Consider the following 19440-nt stretch of genomic DNA (forward strand, 5'->3'; position numbering starts at 1 on the left):
TTGCATAAAAGAAGCAAAACATACAAGAAGTCAAACATTTTATTAAATACATTTTAAAAGTTATTATTTATTATGTCCCATCATGTCCCAGCTATTGTGCTAATTCAGCCCTTTACAAATATCTCATATAAATAAAAGAGACTTAGAAAACTTAAGCAACTTTCACAAGGTGACCCAGTAAATACATGATAGAGATGGGTTTCAAACCCTAGATCTGACTGCCTCCAAAGTTCTGCTTTTGACCACTGTGCTTCATTTCTTCCCAAAGAGAATGTTACCATTAATTGTTATTTCTAAAAACCACAAGTGAGGAACTTCCCTGGTGGTGCAGTGGTTAAGAATCTGCCTGCCAATGCAGGGGACACAGGTTCGATCCCTGGTCTGGGAAGATCCCACATGCCGCGGAGCAACTAAGCCTGTGCGCCACAACTACTGAGCCTGTGCTCTAGAGCCCGTGCACCACAACTACTGAGACTGCATGCCACAACTACTGAAGCCTGCACGCCTAGAGCCCTTGGTCCACAACAAGAGAAGCCCCTGCAATGAGGAACCTGTGCACTGCAATGAAGAGTAGCCCCCGCTCTCCGCAACTAGAGAAAGCCCACGTGCAGCAACGAAGACCCAATGCAGCCAAAAAAAAAAAATGAACCCAACTCAATAGTATTATCTGTTCCTCATTTTAAAACTAAAATACATTGGGCACATACTGTGTATAAAGTAGCATGTTAGACCTTAAGAGACATGAAGACATGGATGCTGTCCTCATAAAATTGAACATGAGGAAATAATTTTCACCCTTGAAATATTCACGTACCTGTATAGTGTTTTACCAATTTCTGCAGAGTATCAAATTGTGCTCTGGTTGTGATATAGTATCCACCATTGTCAAGTTTCCTAATTTTGTAGTGTTTCACATTGTCACCCCTTACCTCATCCCAATCACGAATAGAGAGGGAATAAGCACCTAGAAGGGAAAATGAACACTTCTACTATACCTTTCTTAAAATACTGCCCAAGAAAATTTTTATACTTATATTAACAATATTCATACCTTTAGTAGTTTCACTCTCTCTTACTAAGAAAATACCTCGTTGATTCCCAGGATTCAGAAGTAATCTTTCAGCATCTTTTCTCCCCATTTTGCCAAAATACCATCTGGAAAAAAAAATGAATAGTGTTCTGAGTTATAAGGGTGTAATAAGCATCAGAAAAATTATACATAGATATTAGTAAGAATGGAGTGGGATAGGGAGGATGACAAAGAACAGAACACAGCTTTAAAATACAGTAAAACAGAATGAAAGATCTTTCTTAAATATTACAAGTATTACTATCAGAATATATTGTCATAGTATTTTCATGTATTAACTACTCAACAAGTCTCTTAAACTCCACCTGGCAGTCACAGGAACCGTAAATATAGAAGGAAAGGCAACAATGACAGTCTTTTAGTCAATGACAGATGAAAATATTAAGATTATAGTGGGAAGAGTAAAAGTGGTTCTCTGGCAACAGTGTGATCATTTGTATTCAGTAAGATGCAAGTAAACCATGTCCAAATTATTAGAGACTCTAAATTACTGTGGGTTCATTTAATACGGTTTTGTGAATAAAAATGCAATTTTTGCTGAGGAGGAGCCACAGAATAATGGAGAAGAAAGACCAAAGGACAAAATGGAAAGTAACAAGTCCCAAAGCAGAACAGAGAGTTATGGAGACAAATTACACATCACTAATAAAAAAGCAAACAAATATTGATAGAGCACCTACTGTGTGCAAGATGCTGGGTCAAGTGCTATGATATGAAGATGATGTATTATTTATGGATCCCAGATAAACCTGCTTTGTCATAAAAGTACAGGCATACCTCATTTTATTGTGTTTTGCTTTATTGCGTCTTTTAAAAAATTGTAGGTTTGTGGCAACCCGGTCAAGCAAGTCTATCAGAGTCATTTTTCCAATAGCATTTGCTAACTTCGCGTCTCTGTGTCACATTTTGCTAAGTCTCGCAGTATTTCAAACATTTTCTTCCACATAAGACAGCAAACTTAACTGCTAAATGTTGTGTGTGATCTGACTGCTCCACCAACTGGCTGTTTCCCCAACTCCCTCTCCTCATGCCTCCCAACTCCCTGAGATACACAATGTTGAAATTAGGCCAAGTAATAACCCTACAATGGTCTAAGTGTTCCTTTCTCTGAGTGAAAGGAAGAGTCGATCAACATGGCAAACTGTTTTTGATTTATTTTAAGAAACTGCCACAGCCACTCCAGCCATCAGCAGCCACCGCTCCAATCAGCAGCCACCAACATGGAGGCAGGACCCTCTACAGCAAAACAATTACGGCTTGCTGAAAGCTCAGACAATGGTTAGCATTTTTTAGCAATAAAGTATTTTTAATTAAGGTATGTACATAGTTTTTTTAGACATAGACTGTTGCACACTTAATATACCACAGTGTAGTGTAACCATAACTTTTATGCACTGGGAAACCAACTCACTTTACTGCAATATTTGCTTTATTATGGCTGTCTAGAACCAAATCCACAATATCTCTGAGTATGCCTGTAATATGTCACTGAAGGTGAACTTTAACTTTTTGAAAGTTGTAAGAATGGTACTTAGAACTCCCATACACACTCCACCCAGGTTTCCTGTTAACATTTTGCTTTGTCATATTCTCTTTTTCCCTGTGTATGTGTGTTTGTGTGGGTGTGTGTATTTCCTTCTGAACTGAATGATAGTTGCAAACATGCTGAATCGTTACCTCTAAATGCTTCAGTGTGTACATCCTAAAAGACAAAGATACTCTCTCTCCATAGCCATGGAGCAAGCACCTAAGTCAAGAAGTTAACACTGATACAATAACATCAATGGAGGATAAATTTTTGGCGTGAAAGAGTCTGCAGAATATAAAAAGGGTTAATGCAATTATTTTAAAGTGAAAAAATAAAGGCTAGGGACTAGGCATAATACAGTATTATAAATGCAGATTCATTTATGATCCTACTGTAAGCAAATACTATGGCATTAATTATTAATTTTCAAGTAACATCTCCTATTAATACGATACATTAGCTGTATTAAGACTGGTATGTAATTGCACGTGTGTAAAGTTGTGGCTAAGTAGAATGTGCATTAAGACATTTTAAAAATCAAAATAATTAATAAAATATGAAGCAGTGCCATACTCTTCTGCCTGAATGGAATCTGCAGGGGCTACATAATTGCTAGGGATATAGCCATTCTTTCCTGTAGCAATTGATCTTGCTTCCCACCAGTCTCCTTCCCTGCAACACATAAAACAACAATTACCACAAGGTAGACCACAGCTCAGGACACGATCTATTGCAGTGCCATCTTGTATCTGAAACAGACAAGAAGTATTACTTCCATTTTTATTTATGCATTCATTTGATCAAGAATTAAACTCCAAGAATAATATTTAAAAAATAGGTTAGAGGACATCACTGGTGGCGCAGTGGTTAAGAATCTGCCTGCCAACCCAGGGGACATGGGTTTAATCCCTGGTCCAGGAAGGTCCCACATGTCATGGAGCAACTAAGCCCCTGCACCACGACTACTGAGCCTGCGCTCTAGAACCGTGAGCCACAACTCCTGAGCCCGTGTGCTGCAACTACTGAAGCCTGAGCGCCTAGAGCCTGTGCCCGGCAACAAGAGAAGCCACCACAATGTGAAGCCCGCACACCACCACGAAGGGTAGCCCCTGCTCGCCGCAACTAGAGAAAACCCGCGTGCAGCAACAAAGATCCAACGCAGCCAAAAAAAAAAAAAAAAAATAGGTTACATGAATTAAGGGAATAAGGCCAAGCAAAATCACAATTGCATTGTTTCTGCTTCAAACCAAAAAACAAAACAAAAACCCTAAAAAACAAAAAAAAAAACCACTTTTAGTTATAAAATCTCTTTTTTACATAACCTAACCTTTCAACCTAAGACAATAAACTATGCTGAATAAAACAATTTGGGAAGTAAATCTTTCAGATTACTCAGTTTCGATGAAATGTTTTCTCATTTAAAAGCTTTACTGAGATATAATTTGTACACCATAAAATTCCCCCATTTAAGATTTTTTAAGAGTTTTGCAGCCGTTACCACTATCAATTTTAGAACATTTTCATCACCCCCAAAAGAAACCCTGTACCCATTAAGAGTTACTTCCTGGGCTTCCCTGGTGGCGCAGTGGTTGAGAGTCTGCCTGCTGATGCAGGGGACACGGGTTTGTGGCCTGGTCCGGGAAGATCCCACATGCCATGGAGCAGCTGGGCCCGTGAGCCATGGCCAATGAGCGTGCGCATCTGGAGCCTGTGCTCCGCAACGGGAGAGGCCACAACAGTGAGAGGCCCTCGTACCACCAAAAAAAAAAAAAAAAAAAGAGTTACTTCCCATCCCACCCCTCCCCCACCATTTCCAACCACTAATCTGCTTTCTGTTTCTATGGATATGCCCATTGTGGGGCATTGCATATAAATGGAACAATACAACACCTGGTCTTTTTGACTGGCTTCCTTCACTCAGCATAATTTCAGCATTTATCAGTTGCTCATTCTTTTTTTATTGCTAAATGATTTTCTTTTTTAAAAAAAATTTTTTTATTCTTTTTTTTTTTTTTTTGGCTGCATTGGGTCTTCGTTGCTGCGCGAGGGCGTTCTCTAGTTGTGGTAAGCGGTAGCTGCGGCGAGCAGGGGCTACTCTTCGTTGTGGTATGCGTGCTTCTCGTTGCGGTGGCCTCTCTTGTTGCGGTGAACGGGCTTCAGTAGTTGTGGCTTGTGAGCTCAGGAGTTGTGACTTGCAGGCTCTAGAACGCAGGCTCAGTAGTTGACTCAGTAGTGACTCACGGGCTTAGCTGCTCTGCGGCATGTGGGATCTTCCCAGACCAGGGATCAAACCCGTGTCCCCTGCACTGGCAGGCGGATTCTTAACCACTGTGCCACCAGGGAAGTCCCAATGATTTTCTTCTTAACAATGCATAAAATTACAATGTTTCTTTCTATCGTATTAGGAGAAAAAATTCAGATGCCCTAGAACTACTGTAACCAAAATATTAGCAATGAGCAATAATAAAAAGATTTAATTCCTGGAATAAAGTATATTTACAAGAATGTTATCCATGAACATCCAAATAAGACTAAAGTCAATTCAGAACATGAGAACTACATGTAGTTTGTAATAGATAAGCCTTGACTTTTCCAAAATTAATGTGAAAGGAGAGTATATTATCAATCTGCAATGAGGAAGACATATGGGTTCTGCTACTATAGATTAAATGCATGTTTTGCTTTACCAGAAATAAGTATTGAAAATATTTTGTCTACATTGAAATTTCATAAATTCTTGAGGTGAATCTGATCTTTAAAAAATGAAATGGAAAATCCTTTTGTAATTCAAATGTTTACAAACTCATATACTTGGCTTGTAGCTTCCTAGTATATATTAAGTACGTTCAGATATACAAACTGAAAACTTTGATCCTGATAATCATTCACTGATTCATTCAAACATTCACTGAATACCTTTTAAGTAACAGACCTTACAACAGAGTGTGCTAGAAACAGGTAAAAAGTCCTTATCCTCAAGTAACTCCATCTAGAGCAGGATTTCTCAACCTCGGCACGACTGACACTTTGGGCTGGACAATGCTTTGTGGTGGGGGGGCTGTCCTGTGCACCGCAGGATGCTGAGCAGCATCCCTAGCCTCCAACCACTAGATGCCAGTTGTAGCACCATGGATGTAACAACCAAAAATGTCTCCAGACATGGTCAAATGTCCCCTGGCTGATTCTGCCCCCATGCTGAGAACCACTGGTCTAAAAGGATGATAGGCAAGTGATAAATTTTAATTCAAAACTGTGAAGACTGCTATAATTGAGGTTTGCACAGGTTGCTATGTAAACATGTAAGAGAGACACCACCAAATCCAGCAGGAGGTGGGGACTGGGCCAGGCAGGAAAGGTAGAAAAAATATCAAGAAAGGCTTCCTTGAGAAAGGACACAGGAATATACACTTTGACGGATGCACAGGGTTGGCCAGATGAAGGAAGAAAAGTGGAGGGACAAGAAGTTACATTCCAGAAAAAAGGAATCGCATGTGTGAAAGCACAGAGAAGGGGAGAACCCCCAGTGTATTCAGAATCATAAGTAAGTAATTCACTCTGGCTGGGCAGTGGAGTGAGGAAGGGGAAAAAGCTCAATGAATGACGCCTGCTCTTATTGCTGTTTTATCTTGACAGCAGCCAGTAGCTATTGAAGGATTTTAAAGCCGAGAGACAGAATCACATTTCATGTTCTCAAAAAATAACTGGTAGCAAGTGGGGACAAAGATGGAAGGAAACATGACTGGATGCAAAGAGACCATAAATGTCTATTCTGAGAAGTTACAAAGTGGTCACTGTGCCTGCTAATGAAATTATGGGATCTATTTTCTGTAACAAGCACTGAATTTTCTATGGTGGCCCACTAAATGACAACAAGTCTGAGAGTCACATAAGGAAACAGCAACGTAACATGGTCAGTTTGGGATTGGAGTTCCTTAGCCTTTTTAGTTTGTTTTTTTAAGAGAGAGAGATTAAGATCTTTAAATCATCTAGTACTTAGATAAATGGGATCATAGAAATATCTTTATAAAGGTTTTTTTTAAGTAAGGTACTTACTTACATATACTCCCTCAATCCTCACTCTTAAATCTCTACTGTTTATGGCAGAACCACAGCAACACCATTTGCAGAAATCATAACTTCTGGCTCCAGCAGTAGTATTACGCCGTATGTCTAAAGAAACCAAATGTATCATCCAATCCAGTGGGCAGAGACCCACGCCCCACTACTCTCGTCTCTGAATCATCATCCAGCTCAGTGGTTTCAGTGTAAAGTAGGCTGTCGTTGGTATCTCTCCCCCGTAAAATGTTCATAACACTTACGTATTGTTAATTATTTGAAATCTTTCACCCTTCTTAAATGAAAGGTCTTCTGTAGTTCTAGCTTCATAATCATATAAGGCCACAAATACAGTAACACCACCTATTGGGGGAAAAAAAGACCAATGCAAATTATATAGACAAATTAACAACAGAAAAATTTAAAAACATTGCCAACAACAACAAAAAAAGCTTATTAAGCATAGCTCTTTTCCTGGTCTCCAGAATCTATTTTTAAAAGTTGGAGGAGCTTCCCTGGTGGCGCTGTGGTTGAGAGTCTGCCTGCCAATGCAGGGGTCACGGGTTTGAGCCCTGGTCTGGGAATATCCCACATGCCGCGGAGCAACTAAGCCCGTGCGCCACAACTACTGAGGCTGCGCGTCTGAAGCCTCTGCTCCGCAACAAGAGAGGCCACGATAGTGAGAGGCCCGTGCACTGCGATGAAGAGTGGCCCCCACTTGCCGTAACTAGAGAAAGCCCTCGCACAGAAATGAAGACCCAACACAGCCATAAATAAATAAATAAAATTAAAAAAAAAAAGTTGGAGATTTGGGTTGCTGAAGTTTTCAAGTTATTAAGATGCTATCTTAAGGCCTTCCATGAGACTACTGTACTCTACAAATTCTAAAATTCTATAGACCCAGAGAGACATTTTTAATCTTGATTCACAGCTGCAACATCTCTAGCTTGAAAAGACAAAGTTCAAATCAATTCTTTGGCAGAAAAAGCATTAACGAGTATTATAAACTACTAGCATTGATCATCTCAATTTCTTAAAAACAGTAAGTGAACATTCCCATCCTTAAGACTAATCATTCACTGTATAGCACAGGGAACTCTACTCAATACTCTGTAATGACCCATATGGGAACAGAATTTAAAAAAAGAGTGGATATATGTATAACTGATTCACTTTGCTGTACAGCAGAACACAACACTATAAATCAACTATACTCTAATAAAAATTAATTTAAAAAAAGACTAACAGTAATAACTAGGGTTTTATTAAGATTATTTATTATATTTAACACAAAGATAAAAACAGCATGCTTTTCTTAGAAACTAAATGGTATGGCTGATATGGATTATAAATTCCAAAAGTAATTTTGTCATATAAAGCACTGTATGTAGTTGGTTAAGACATAAGCAACTTAAATAGCCAAACTATTATCTGCAAGCGAAAGAACAGAATCTCATTTATCTGGCTTCTCCCCTGAGGCCCGGTCATATATTAACTACCTATTTGACATCTCAAATGTCTATCAAGCACTTAAAATTTATTAGGTACAAAACAAAGGTGTTGGGCTTCCCTGGTGCTGCAGTGGTTGAGAGTCCGCCTGCCGATGCAGGGGACATGGGTTTGTGCCCCGGTCCGGGAAGATCCCACATGCCCCGGAGCGGCTGGGCCCGTGAGCCATGGCCGCTGAGCCTGCGCGTCCGGAGCCTGTGCTCCACAAAGGGAGAGGCCACAGCAGTGAGAGGCCCACGTACCGCAAAAAAAAAAAACAAAAAACAAAAAAACCCCACAAAGGTGTTGACTTTTCTCCTCTAACCTGAAGTATTACTGAAGTCTTCCCTACCTCAGCGAACATTACCAGTCAGGTATTCAAGCCAAGTCCATTACCAGCACTGTCAGTTCTACCTCTAAAGTACCTTATCTACTTCCTTTTCATTTCCAGCTCTTCCACCCTAATCCAAGTCCCTGTTATCTCTTACTGGGAAAGTAATAGCCTAACTCACTTCTATATCTGGTTCCCTACATCCACCCTTCACGCAGCTGCCAGAGGGAAGTTTTTAGAAAGGGAATTCAATCGTGCAAATTCTTTACTGAAATCTCTTCAATAACTTCCTTCTAGCTTTGAATAAAACCCATACTTCTTACTATAGTCTATGAGGTCCTGAGAAATCCTGACTCTTCAACCGCATATCATGTAACTCTACCCTCTGCCCATACTAGTCCTCAAACCTGCCAAGCCCATCTGTACCTCCTAAAGTGCATTTGTTATTCTCTCTTCCCAGAAAGCTCTTTTCCCATTTATGCACATATTTAGGTCATTCTCATCAAACCTCAGCTCAAACGATTTCATCTCAAGATGGCTTTCCTTGATCGTTTAAAAAGGGCCTTCGCCAATCATTCTAGTTAGTTCCTTCATAGTATTTATGAACCATTAATCATCCTGTTTAGTTGTTTCTATAATTATTATCCAACCCTCATTATAATGTAAACTCCACTGGGGCAGAAATCTTGTTTCTCTTGCTTACAACTCTCTATACCTGGCACACAGACACTCATCAATAAATTAATACCCATGAACGGACTATTTCCTGTAAATAAACTGCTTTAGGTAACTCAAGTATGTCTTCTCAACATTTAATCATTTTGGATTAATATCTTTCCAGAACATATAATCCTGAAAATAAACTTTTACTGGTGACTGAGAAATACCATCATGACCAACTATTACTGAAGTATTTAGAGTTAGGGGACTGGAATTAAGACTATTATTGACTCTTTGATGTCCATAACTTCTCAAATGAACAGTCTAACAGAATTTGTGTATGACATTCTCTAGTCACTATTTTTGGTCTGGAGGTGAGCAGAGTGAAGGGACACATTTATAGTCCATGCTTGTAGAAGAGATTCTTCTTTTGTCCCCTCATGTTGCTCAATTTGGTGCTGGCAGCTGTTTTGCCAAGCCTAAGGATAAAATGGACACTCCAAGGGCTCCAAGAGAGACACCAAAGAAACTCGAGTCCTTGATGACATCAAGGAACTGCTGGATCAAGGAATCCTGGAGCTCACCCTACCTTTTAAAGCCAGTTGTGCTTTGTTACTCAAGGGAAAAGCATCCCGATAGGGGACCCTTCACAAAAGAACCATCTCTCTTTTTGAAATTTCTGACTACGTTTTTAGAGCATTTCTGACTCCATGAAAGGTTGTTGGCCATCACTTCTTGCTGTTCTCTGAAAGGATACTGTAGGGTAAAAAATGAAGTTCTAGAATAGGGCATTAAATCTGTGCCCTCCTGCTTATTATCTGTGACTCTGAAAAAAAAATCATTTAAACACTGAGCCTCAGGATTTTTCTTTTTTCAGTCAGTAGTGTCTAATCGAAAAAACTGTATTATCACGAAACTGCCACTTACCTAACATTTATCAAGTAACTACTATAATACTTTAATAATGGCTAGCACTTTACAATCCTCAGAAGTTGTAATATTCTAGAGGGAGGGGTATACATTTTTCAGGGTGGTTGTTTTTTGGCCGTGCTGCACAGCATGTGGGATCCTAAGTTCCCCAACCAGGGATCGAACCTGCGCCCACTGGACTGCCAGGGAAGTCCACAGGAGGGAGGGGTATACTTTTTTTTAAAATAGATCTTTATTGGAGTATAACTGCTTCACAATACTGTCTCCGTTTCTGTTGTACAACAAAGTGAATCAGCTATACATATACATATATCCCCATATCCCCTCCCTCTTGAGCCTCCCTCCCACCCTCCCTATCCCACCCCTCTAGGTCATTGCAAAGCACCAAGCTGATCTCCCTGTGCTATGAGGCTGCTTCCCACTAGCTATCTATTTTACATTTGGTAGTGTATATATGTCCATGCTACTCTCACCTCGACCCAGCTTCCCCCTCCCCCACCGGTCCCCAAGTCCATTCTCTATGTCTATGTCTTTATTCCTGCCCTGCAAGTAGGTTCATCAGTACCATTTTTTTCTCTTTAAGATTCCATATATACGTTAGCATACAGTATTTTTCTCTTTCTGACCTACTTCACTGCATATGACAGAATCTAGGTCCATCCCCCTCACTACAAATAACTCAATTTCATTTCTTTTTATGGCTGAGTAATATTCCATTGTATATATATGCCACATCTTCTTTATCCAGTCATCTGTCGATGGACACTTAGGTTGCTTCCATGTCCTGGCTATTGTAAATAGAGCTGCAATGAACATTGTGGTACATGACTCTTTTTGAATTATGGTTTTCTCAGGGTATATGCCCAGCAGTGGGATTGCTGGGTCATATGGTAGTTCTATTTTTAGTTTTTTAAGGACCCTCCATACTGTTCTCCATAGTGGCTGTATCAATTTACATTCCCACCAACAGTGCAGGAGGGTTCTCTTTGGGGTATACGTTTTTAATCTTTATATTTCCAGTGCCTGCCAGTCAGCACTCAATAATTATTTGAAAAATGAATTAGTGAAATAATTATATAACCCAGTACATATATATATATATATATATATATATATATAAAATCACCATCAGATTACTACCAAATTTCCCAGATGTACACAATAAGACTTGAATTTATGTTGGAGACTTTAATTTTTACATAAACTTATTTTAATAGTCCCCCAGTAAGTTATTTCTGTTATAGCAGGCAAACTTTATGTATTGCCCAAGGTCACATTCTCAAACCAACAACAGGATTGTCCATTTAAATCTCACCTGTTAAACCAGGAGGATATGAACTTGGCACCACTGAAAATGAGGAAGATGCTCCTCCAAAAGGTGTCACCCCTGAGGATCCTCCAAATGGTGTCATGGAAAGGTTGCTGAAATTAACAGATGTGCTCTTCGTGGAGGATGTTGGTGCCACTGCAGTGTGCTCTGCTCCATAATGGCTGACACTTGTACTGACCGGTTCTGGAGTGTTTTCTGGTCTGTATTTAACGGCTGGACTTTTGTTCTCTTTACTTTTAATGCAGCCCATTATCAAATCTAGAAAGGTGATAAGACAAATTTTGAGAAGCAGTTAACATAAAACATACTTCAAAAGGTGCAATTCAATAGTTGACTTTAAACGAGGCATTTTTCCCCGGCAAATAAGTTAACAATAACAAAACAAACCAAAAAGAACCTAGACAGCTGCAAATAAAGTCTCTCCACATCATTTATCTTTATTACAATTCTGCTAATGTATCATTCCAATCATGTCATTCTCCAGCTCAATCTCCTTTAATGGTTCAATGCCAACATGCCACAGTGTATTGGGAAAACCATGGGCTTTGATGCCAGAGGCAAGAGTTTGAATCCTAGCTTCTTACTTCCTAGTGCAGTGACTGCAGGTATGTTGCTTAACTTCTCTGCACTTCAGTTATTTGAAAAAGGAGAACAATAATATCACCTACTTCGTAAGGTTTTCTATAAGGATTAAATTTCTTACAACTTCTAGACAATCTCTGGTTCTACACAGTGGGTACTAGCAAATTCTGGTTGCTTTCCTTCTACCTATACCAGCACTGTGTAACAGAAATATAATCTGAGCCATGCATATAATTCTAAATTTTCTAGTAAATACATTTAAAAAATAAAAACAGGTAAAATTAATTTTAATAATATATTTGATTTGACTCAATAAATCTAAAATATAATTATTTCAACATGTCATCAATATGAAAAAATTTAATGAGATGTTTTATATTCTCCTGTACTAAATCTTAGAAATCTGGTGTGCATTTTAAACTTACAGTACATCTCAATTTGGACCAAGCACATTTTAAGTGCTCAACAGCTGTATGTGGCTAGTAGCTACTACACAGGACAATGCAGCTCTATATCTTTTCCCTTCCCTACCAATGGACGCACTCCCAATGCTTGCCAAATTGGACTTCAATTTATCTTTCCCACTTTATCATTTCCTCACTTACCTTATGCACACATGGAGAAAAAATAAATTCCTGTTTCTCCAATACACATGCCCTGTGCTTTCCCATTTTTGTGTTTTCCCTCCTAAAAGTGCCTCTGTCGGTTAATACTCTCCTCACATCTCTACCTGCTAAAATTTATCCATTCACTGAGGGTTATTACAAATGTTACTTTACCATTCAGGCTGTCTCCATAACTGGTAAAATACCTTCTTCCTTAAAACTTCTAATGTACTTTTGGAGAGATTTTTGTACGAGACTCTCACTTGCATCTTGTTTTCTGCTAATTCCCAGCCTACCCTCAAGTCACTGGCAACACATTTCTTAAAAAGCAACAGTTTCTCACCTCTTATATACTGTACAGCCTACCAACATGACTTGCATATAGTATGTTTACTGATATGACAAAATCTGCATTATTCCATTCACTTCCTGCAGAAGAACTAATGGTGATTTCATTAATTCACTTTGTTTTTTTCCTGGCTGTGACGCGTGGCATGCGGGATCTTAGTTTCCCAACCAGGGACTGAACCCGCACCCCCTTCAGTGGAAGTGCAGAGTTCTAACCACTGAACTGCCAGGGAATTCCCCTAATTCACTTACTTTTTACAGTATTTCCCTTCTTTTACAGCATTCAAAAGGAAGTAGGTGAGTGATAAGATGACTGCTTCATCAATTCTGAAAGACTGAACATTTTTACAAACTCAACTACATAATATTGATTTAAAATGTAGCTATAAATATTAAAAGAGAAACAGTCTCAGAAACTCAAAGTTCGAAGGTTTTCACATCTATCTTAAAACAGGTATATTCTGAAGACGTGACAATAAAGCACAGGATTGGAACATGACTGGGACTGGAAACTTACAATATCTACTGAAAACACTATGAGAGAATAATAAGCTAAATATATAAAAGGCAGTCTTCTAAATGTGTTAGAAAAAACTAAAGGTAAGCTGTTTCATAATCTAGGAGTTGGAAAAGCCTTTAAAGCGTAAAAGTAGAAACCTTAAAGGAAAAGACTAAGAGATATATGATTAAGTTGGGGGGGCAGGTGTGGACACAGAAACTCTTAAGTGAAACTAAAGACGTGAGAAGTAGGGAGAATATCTTTGCACTTGCTCATGCTCTTACTTGCTCTCTCAACACATACATGTACTCATATGAAAACTGGTTGACGTTCTTAATACAGACAACTCTTACACGTTAAAAAACATATATATAAGCCCCTTAGAAAAATAGGAAAGCCTATCAACAGGCAATTCACGAAGGAAATATGAAAGGCCAATTAGCATATGAAGATATGTCCAACCATCCCAGTCTTCTAATAAATGCAAATTTTTAGGGAATTCCCTGGGGGTCCAGTGGTTAGGACTCCACACTCTCACTGCTGAGGGCCTGGGTTTGATCCCTGGTCGGAGAAGTAAAATCCCAAAAGCCGCACGGCACGACAATCAATCAATAAATGCAAATTTTTAAAGGTATCCTTTTTGCTTATGAGATTGGCAAATTTTGGCTCAATACTCAAGGCTGAAGGGTGAATTTTAATCAACAATCAATATATACCCACAAAATATGTTAAATTGCAAAAATATTTTAAAATCTATACAAGACTTTCACTATTACCTATATCCAAAGTCTAAATATTAAAAAAAAATTTAACGATTACATAGACTTTGAAAGAACAGTAGTTGTATGACAGAGAAAAAATTATGAAAGCCAGTAACGGTGCTAACATTTTAAATTTGATAACAGACCAACTGAAATACATCAATTCATAACCAAGGTTACTATAACTATTTACCCACCCTCATTTCTATTTCCAGCTTCCTTAATTCCTCATTTTCACCTTTTTCTTCACTCAGGATCTTTGCTAAGGTCTTTTCGCCCCGTAAGACATCACTCCTAACTTAACTCCTCTTCCTTCAAAAGTCGTATCATCTTTTTTCCCTCACTCTACCAGTTTTTCATTACTACTGTCCTCCAGTCTCTTTTTCTTAAAGAGTCTTTGGTCCAGCTCCTCACATCTACCCACTTATTCTTTTCAATAGCTCCAGGACAGTTCCAATAGCACCCAGTATCAATACACAGGAGCCATCACGGCTGCCCATCTCCTTTAGAAACATTTATATATATATATATATATGTATATATGTATATAAGTGTGTGCGTATATATATATATATAATATATATATATTGGCCACACTGCGTTGCTTGTAGGATCTTAGTTCCCCGACCAGGGATTGAACCCGGGCCCCTGGCAGTGAGAGTGCTGAGTCCTAACCACTGGACTGCCAGGGAATTCCCTAGAAACATTATTATAAATGTAGGATGTGATTTACATTTTTAAGTAAACTTCAGGTGCAATGAGTTATACAGATTTTAATGGACTGTCTTAGAAACATAACATTATTTAAAATATTTACATGGGAAAAGCCTCTTTCAAGTTCCAAGCTACTAACTTACAGATACATATTTATTAACAACATATATTTATGAGACACTATAAAGGGAGCTAAGGATGGCAAGAATGGTTCTTTTTCTTTAAAAAGGTCACACATAAGTGAAGGAAAAAAACACAGTATTGTAAAATTTGAAAAATGCCAGAGTGAAAAAAAAAAACACTAGAGCAGAGGTACATACAGAACATCATGGGAATACAACAGAAGTTATGAGCTCTGCCTTGAGTGCTTGGGAAAGAAAATTTTGCAGACAATGGCATCTGAGCTAGGTCTTGAAGAGTTGGAGACTTAGGGAAGAAGCACTAGGATATTCCAGGAAGAATGAAGTGGGAAGAATGGTTCAGATGTTTGGAACAGCATGGTGTATTTGGGGAACAGAAAACCCTGTGGCAGGAGTATAAGGGGGTGTTTTTGAGAATGGTGGGACAGATGGCTACTGTTCGAGGAGAATTTACACACAAAGAGGATTATTTGCTAAGCAATAACTTTTAGATTTATCCAGGGAGCACTGGAAAGTTAAGATTCTTAAAAAGATGAATAGGGCTTCCCTGGTGGTGCAGTGGCTGAGAGTCCGCCTGCCGATGCAGGGGACACGGGTTGGTGCCCCGGTCTGGGAAGATCCCACATGCCACGGAGTGGCTGGGCCCGTGAGCCATGGCCGCTGAGCCTGAGTGTCCGGAGCCTGTGCTCCACAACGGGAGAGGCCACAAGAGTGAGAGGCCCGCGTACCGCAAAAAAAAAAAAAAAAAAGGTGAATCGCAGAAAATATGTTTTAGAATAACTGTGGTAAAAGGACAAATTATAGAGTGGAAAGAAAATGGCGGCAGTTAGTCAAGTTACAAAACTACTGCCATGACCCATGTGAGGCAGGACAAAAGCACGATTACTGGGGCCAAAGATGAGGGGAAATGAAAATAAGTAAAATAATCAACTCTAGGTGATCGGCTGAGTATGGGTGGAGGAGACATGAAAAAGGAGTCATTTACTCAGTCCCTACAATTTACCAAACACTTTAAAAGTAGTTACTATGTGCATGCTAGGGGCTGGATGACGCAAGAGTTTCTAGTTTGAACTGAGTGGAAAGTAACACCATGAGGTAGAGAAAAGAGAAACAGGTTTTTCTGGACCAACCAGTTCAGTTTCAGATGTTAGTTTTAGGGGTCTGTGGGGCATGACGTTAAGAAGTCTAGTGGGGAATGACAGTAAGTGTAAAACTCAGAAAGAGGTAGAAACCAGAGAAAAGTTAAATTTTTTTTCAGTGTTACCACACCTTTTGGAGATAATAAAACTCACCCAAGGCACAGACTTGGAGAGGTGTGAAAAATTAATACAGTGTTGCAAGACACCTACAGATAAGGGACAGACGGGCAAGGAAATTAGGAAGCAGCAATTAAGAGTTGGGAGTGCTTTCATAAATACAAAAACACAATTGGAAAGGATAATCATTAACTTCAAGGTAGTGGAAAGGGTTGGGGAAGAGTTTCAACTGTATCTGTGGCACTTTTTTTTTTTTCTTAAAAGATAAATGAAGCAAATAGAGAAAAATGTTAATGTGTTAAATGTAGGTAATAGATATAATTCTTTTTGTTAGTTTGGAGTATTTAATACATTTTTAACAAGCAGAATAATACAGTGGGAATAGAGAAATAGACTTTCAAGAAGAAAATGACTAATAATGGTAAAGACCAACATGAAATCAAGAGGCATTTAAACTGATTTTAAAAGGCCAGCTGATTAGTAATTAGGAGCTCACTGATGACTTTCACAAGAGCATTTCTTAGCATCATGAAGGTAAAAGTTAGAGCACAGTTAAGTTGAATAATAAATTAATGACTAGGCCATGAAAATATGGTGAAATCTGGAATGCAACATCTTCATAAGCTGGGAACATACACTTTGTATCAAAACGTTTTATATGATTTCTTTGTCTACTTCACAGATCCTTTCCTTCGCAGTCTTGGCGTAATCTAATTCGGCAGACACTTGGGTTACTCAACAGCCATCCTGCTTTGATAAAAGAACCCTGATTTTGTTCACCTTCCTTCATTTGTCCAGCCCCAGGTAATAAATAATGACTGATTTAAGCCACTCTTGGTCCTATCCCTTTGCCATTAACTGTGTAAGCCATGAGCATGGGCTTCTAGGAAGTTTCTCCTCACTTGTAAAAAGGAATACAAGACAGAAATATTCCATTTCACTCCCTAGATGTTATTGTTGTTGATGCCTAAATCTGAGACCACAAAGCACCCATGTGAAAGGAGGACACAAACATACTGAAAAGGGGAGGGCAGAAAGATGAAAGGAACTTGGGTCCCTGATGCTGCTGCTCAGTTACTGAACTATATAACCCTATAATAACCCGAGAACACAATTTAGCTCCAGAAATCTTACTATGTGAGACAAATATCTACTGTAAAAGTCAATTTTCTTGTTTGGTTTTCAGTTACTTGCAGCTGAAAGGATCTTAAATAATAAACTACTCAAATCACATGACAATGGTTAATATATTAAATCCCTTTCAACATATCAAGAATCAATAGCTTAACAAAAATAGATCTTCTCTCAAAGTATTTACATAAATCTGAGCTATCCTTAAGACTGTAAAATTTATAGTCTATAAAAGTAAAATTCAATTTTTAAGCAAATGATTTCATAGATATTTGCTTGAGTATAAGGTGCATGAATATTTGCTGAAAAACAGGCTTTACCTCAATTTGAATATTACTGTTACTTTAAGATTTTCTGAGAAATATGAATTTAAAATTTAGATTACAGAAACTTCTTCCCTTAGACACTACCAGATATTCTTTCCTAAAATGTTCTTTTTTAACAAAATTAGCTTCGGGACTTCCCTGGTGGCACAGTGGTTAAGAATCCGCCTGCCAATGCAGAGGACACAGGTTCGATCCCTGGCCCAGGAAGATCCTGCATGCCGTGAGGCAACTAAGCTCGTGCGCCACAACTACCGAGCCTGCGCTCTAGAGCCCACGAGCCACGACTACTGAAGCCCGCACACCTGGAGCCCATGCTCGGCAACAAGAGAAGCCACCGCAATGAGAAGCACGTGCGTTGTATCTAGAGAAAGCCTGCATGCAGCAACGAAGACCCAACGCAGCCAAAAAAAGAAAAAAAAAAATCAACTTTGGGCTTCCCTGGTGGCGCAGTGGTTGAGAGTCCACCTGCCGATGCAGGGGACATGGGTTCGTGCCCTGGTCCGGGAGGATCCCACATGCCGCAGAGCGGCTGGGCCCGAGAGCCATGGCCGCTGGGCCTGCGCGTCCGGAGCCTGTGCTCCACAACGGGAGAGGCCACAACAGTGAGAGGCTCGCGTACCGCAAAAAAAAAAAAAAAAAAACACAACTTTGAGGTGTAATTTACATACAATAAAATGCACCATTTAAAGTGTACAGTTCAATGAGTTTCGGCAAATGTCTGTAACTGTGCAACCAATACTATAATTACAATATAGAAGATTCCAATCACCCCCAGAAGATTCTGTTGTACCCTTTTCCCAACAGGGAAAATCCCCAACCCCAGCCCTAAGCAATCACTGATTTGTTTTCTCTAACTACACATTTATCTTTTCTAGAGTTTCATATAAATAGAATAATACTATAGTCTTTTTCGTGTCTGCCATTTTTTTAAATTAGGCATTGTGTACCTGAGATACTTCCATATTGCTGCATATATAGGTAGTTCATTAATTTGTATTGCTAAGTAGAACCCCATCATATACCATAATTATTTAGCCATTCACTTGTTGATGGGTATTTGGGTTGTTCCAGTTTGGGGCTATTATAAATAAAACAGCTACAAACATCCCCATACAAGTCTTCGGGTGGGTAGATATGTGCCTCTCCCCCCTCTCCCCATAAATACCTAAGGAATGGAACTGCTTGGTCATATAAAGTTAAGTTACTGTAATAAGCTGCTAAACTGGTTTCCATAGTGACTGTACCATTTTGCATCCCCACCAGCAGTGAATGTGAATCCATTCTCCACATTCTCAACAACACTTCTAAGTCTTTCTTTCCCCTCTCAGAAACCCATCACATGTTTACTTGGGTTTGGATATGATCCAAATAGTCTACACAGCTCTTTGACTTTTTATTCTATCTAAAGAGCTTTGACAATTGAAATCTACTGATACCAAAGGTAGCTGACAATATAAAGTGCATATGGCTGAATTGATGTTACACACATTTACAACATGAGCATTACCAAAATCATTAGAACTGTTGATTAACCACTGATTTTAGTTCACTGATATAAACAATGGTCAGGACTTAGGTAACTGCCAAACACCTTTACCACCATTTAATTTGCCAATGCTATCAAGAGCATTTCAATCTCAAGCCTGCCCTCTAAAATCCAGTATT

The 19440-nt window shown here is 39.0% G+C and overlaps 1 protein-coding gene and 1 long non-coding RNA gene across 7 annotated transcripts in view; one reads left to right on the top strand and one right to left on the bottom strand.

Annotated features, from left to right (window-relative positions):
- Positions 1 to 18314, top strand: part of LOC137203439 (uncharacterized) — a 44692-nt gene extending 26378 nt beyond the window's left edge. Inside the window, exons 4-5 of the long non-coding RNA XR_010933115.1 lie at positions 17001 to 17122; positions 17901 to 18314. This is a non-coding gene — a long non-coding RNA (uncharacterized lncRNA). The remainder of the gene's footprint in view (positions 1 to 17000; positions 17123 to 17900) is intronic.
- The window catches only part of YES1 (YES proto-oncogene 1, Src family tyrosine kinase), a 75785-nt gene that overhangs the window by 14637 nt on the left and 41708 nt on the right, over positions 1 to 19440 (bottom strand). For 5 of the 6 annotated variants that reach the window (XM_067699569.1, XM_067699571.1, XM_067699568.1 and 2 more), the window contains 5 exons: positions 11399 to 11671; positions 6938 to 7037; positions 3192 to 3290; positions 1052 to 1155; positions 815 to 964 (listed from right to left, as the gene is read on the bottom strand). In XM_067699569.1, coding sequence (XP_067555670.1) covers positions 815 to 964; positions 1052 to 1155; positions 3192 to 3290; positions 6938 to 7037; positions 11399 to 11663 — 718 coding nt within the window. In that variant the 5' untranslated portion in view covers positions 11664 to 11671. Of the gene's footprint in view, positions 1 to 814; positions 965 to 1051; positions 1156 to 3191; positions 3291 to 6937; positions 7038 to 11398; positions 11672 to 13200; positions 13221 to 19440 lie in introns of those variants that run through there. The other variant, XM_067699573.1, reaches the window with a different exon arrangement.

This window comes from Pseudorca crassidens, chromosome 12, assembly GCF_039906515.1.
Source record: "Pseudorca crassidens isolate mPseCra1 chromosome 12, mPseCra1.hap1, whole genome shotgun sequence".
NCBI classification, from domain to species: domain Eukaryota; kingdom Metazoa; phylum Chordata; class Mammalia; order Artiodactyla; family Delphinidae; genus Pseudorca; species Pseudorca crassidens.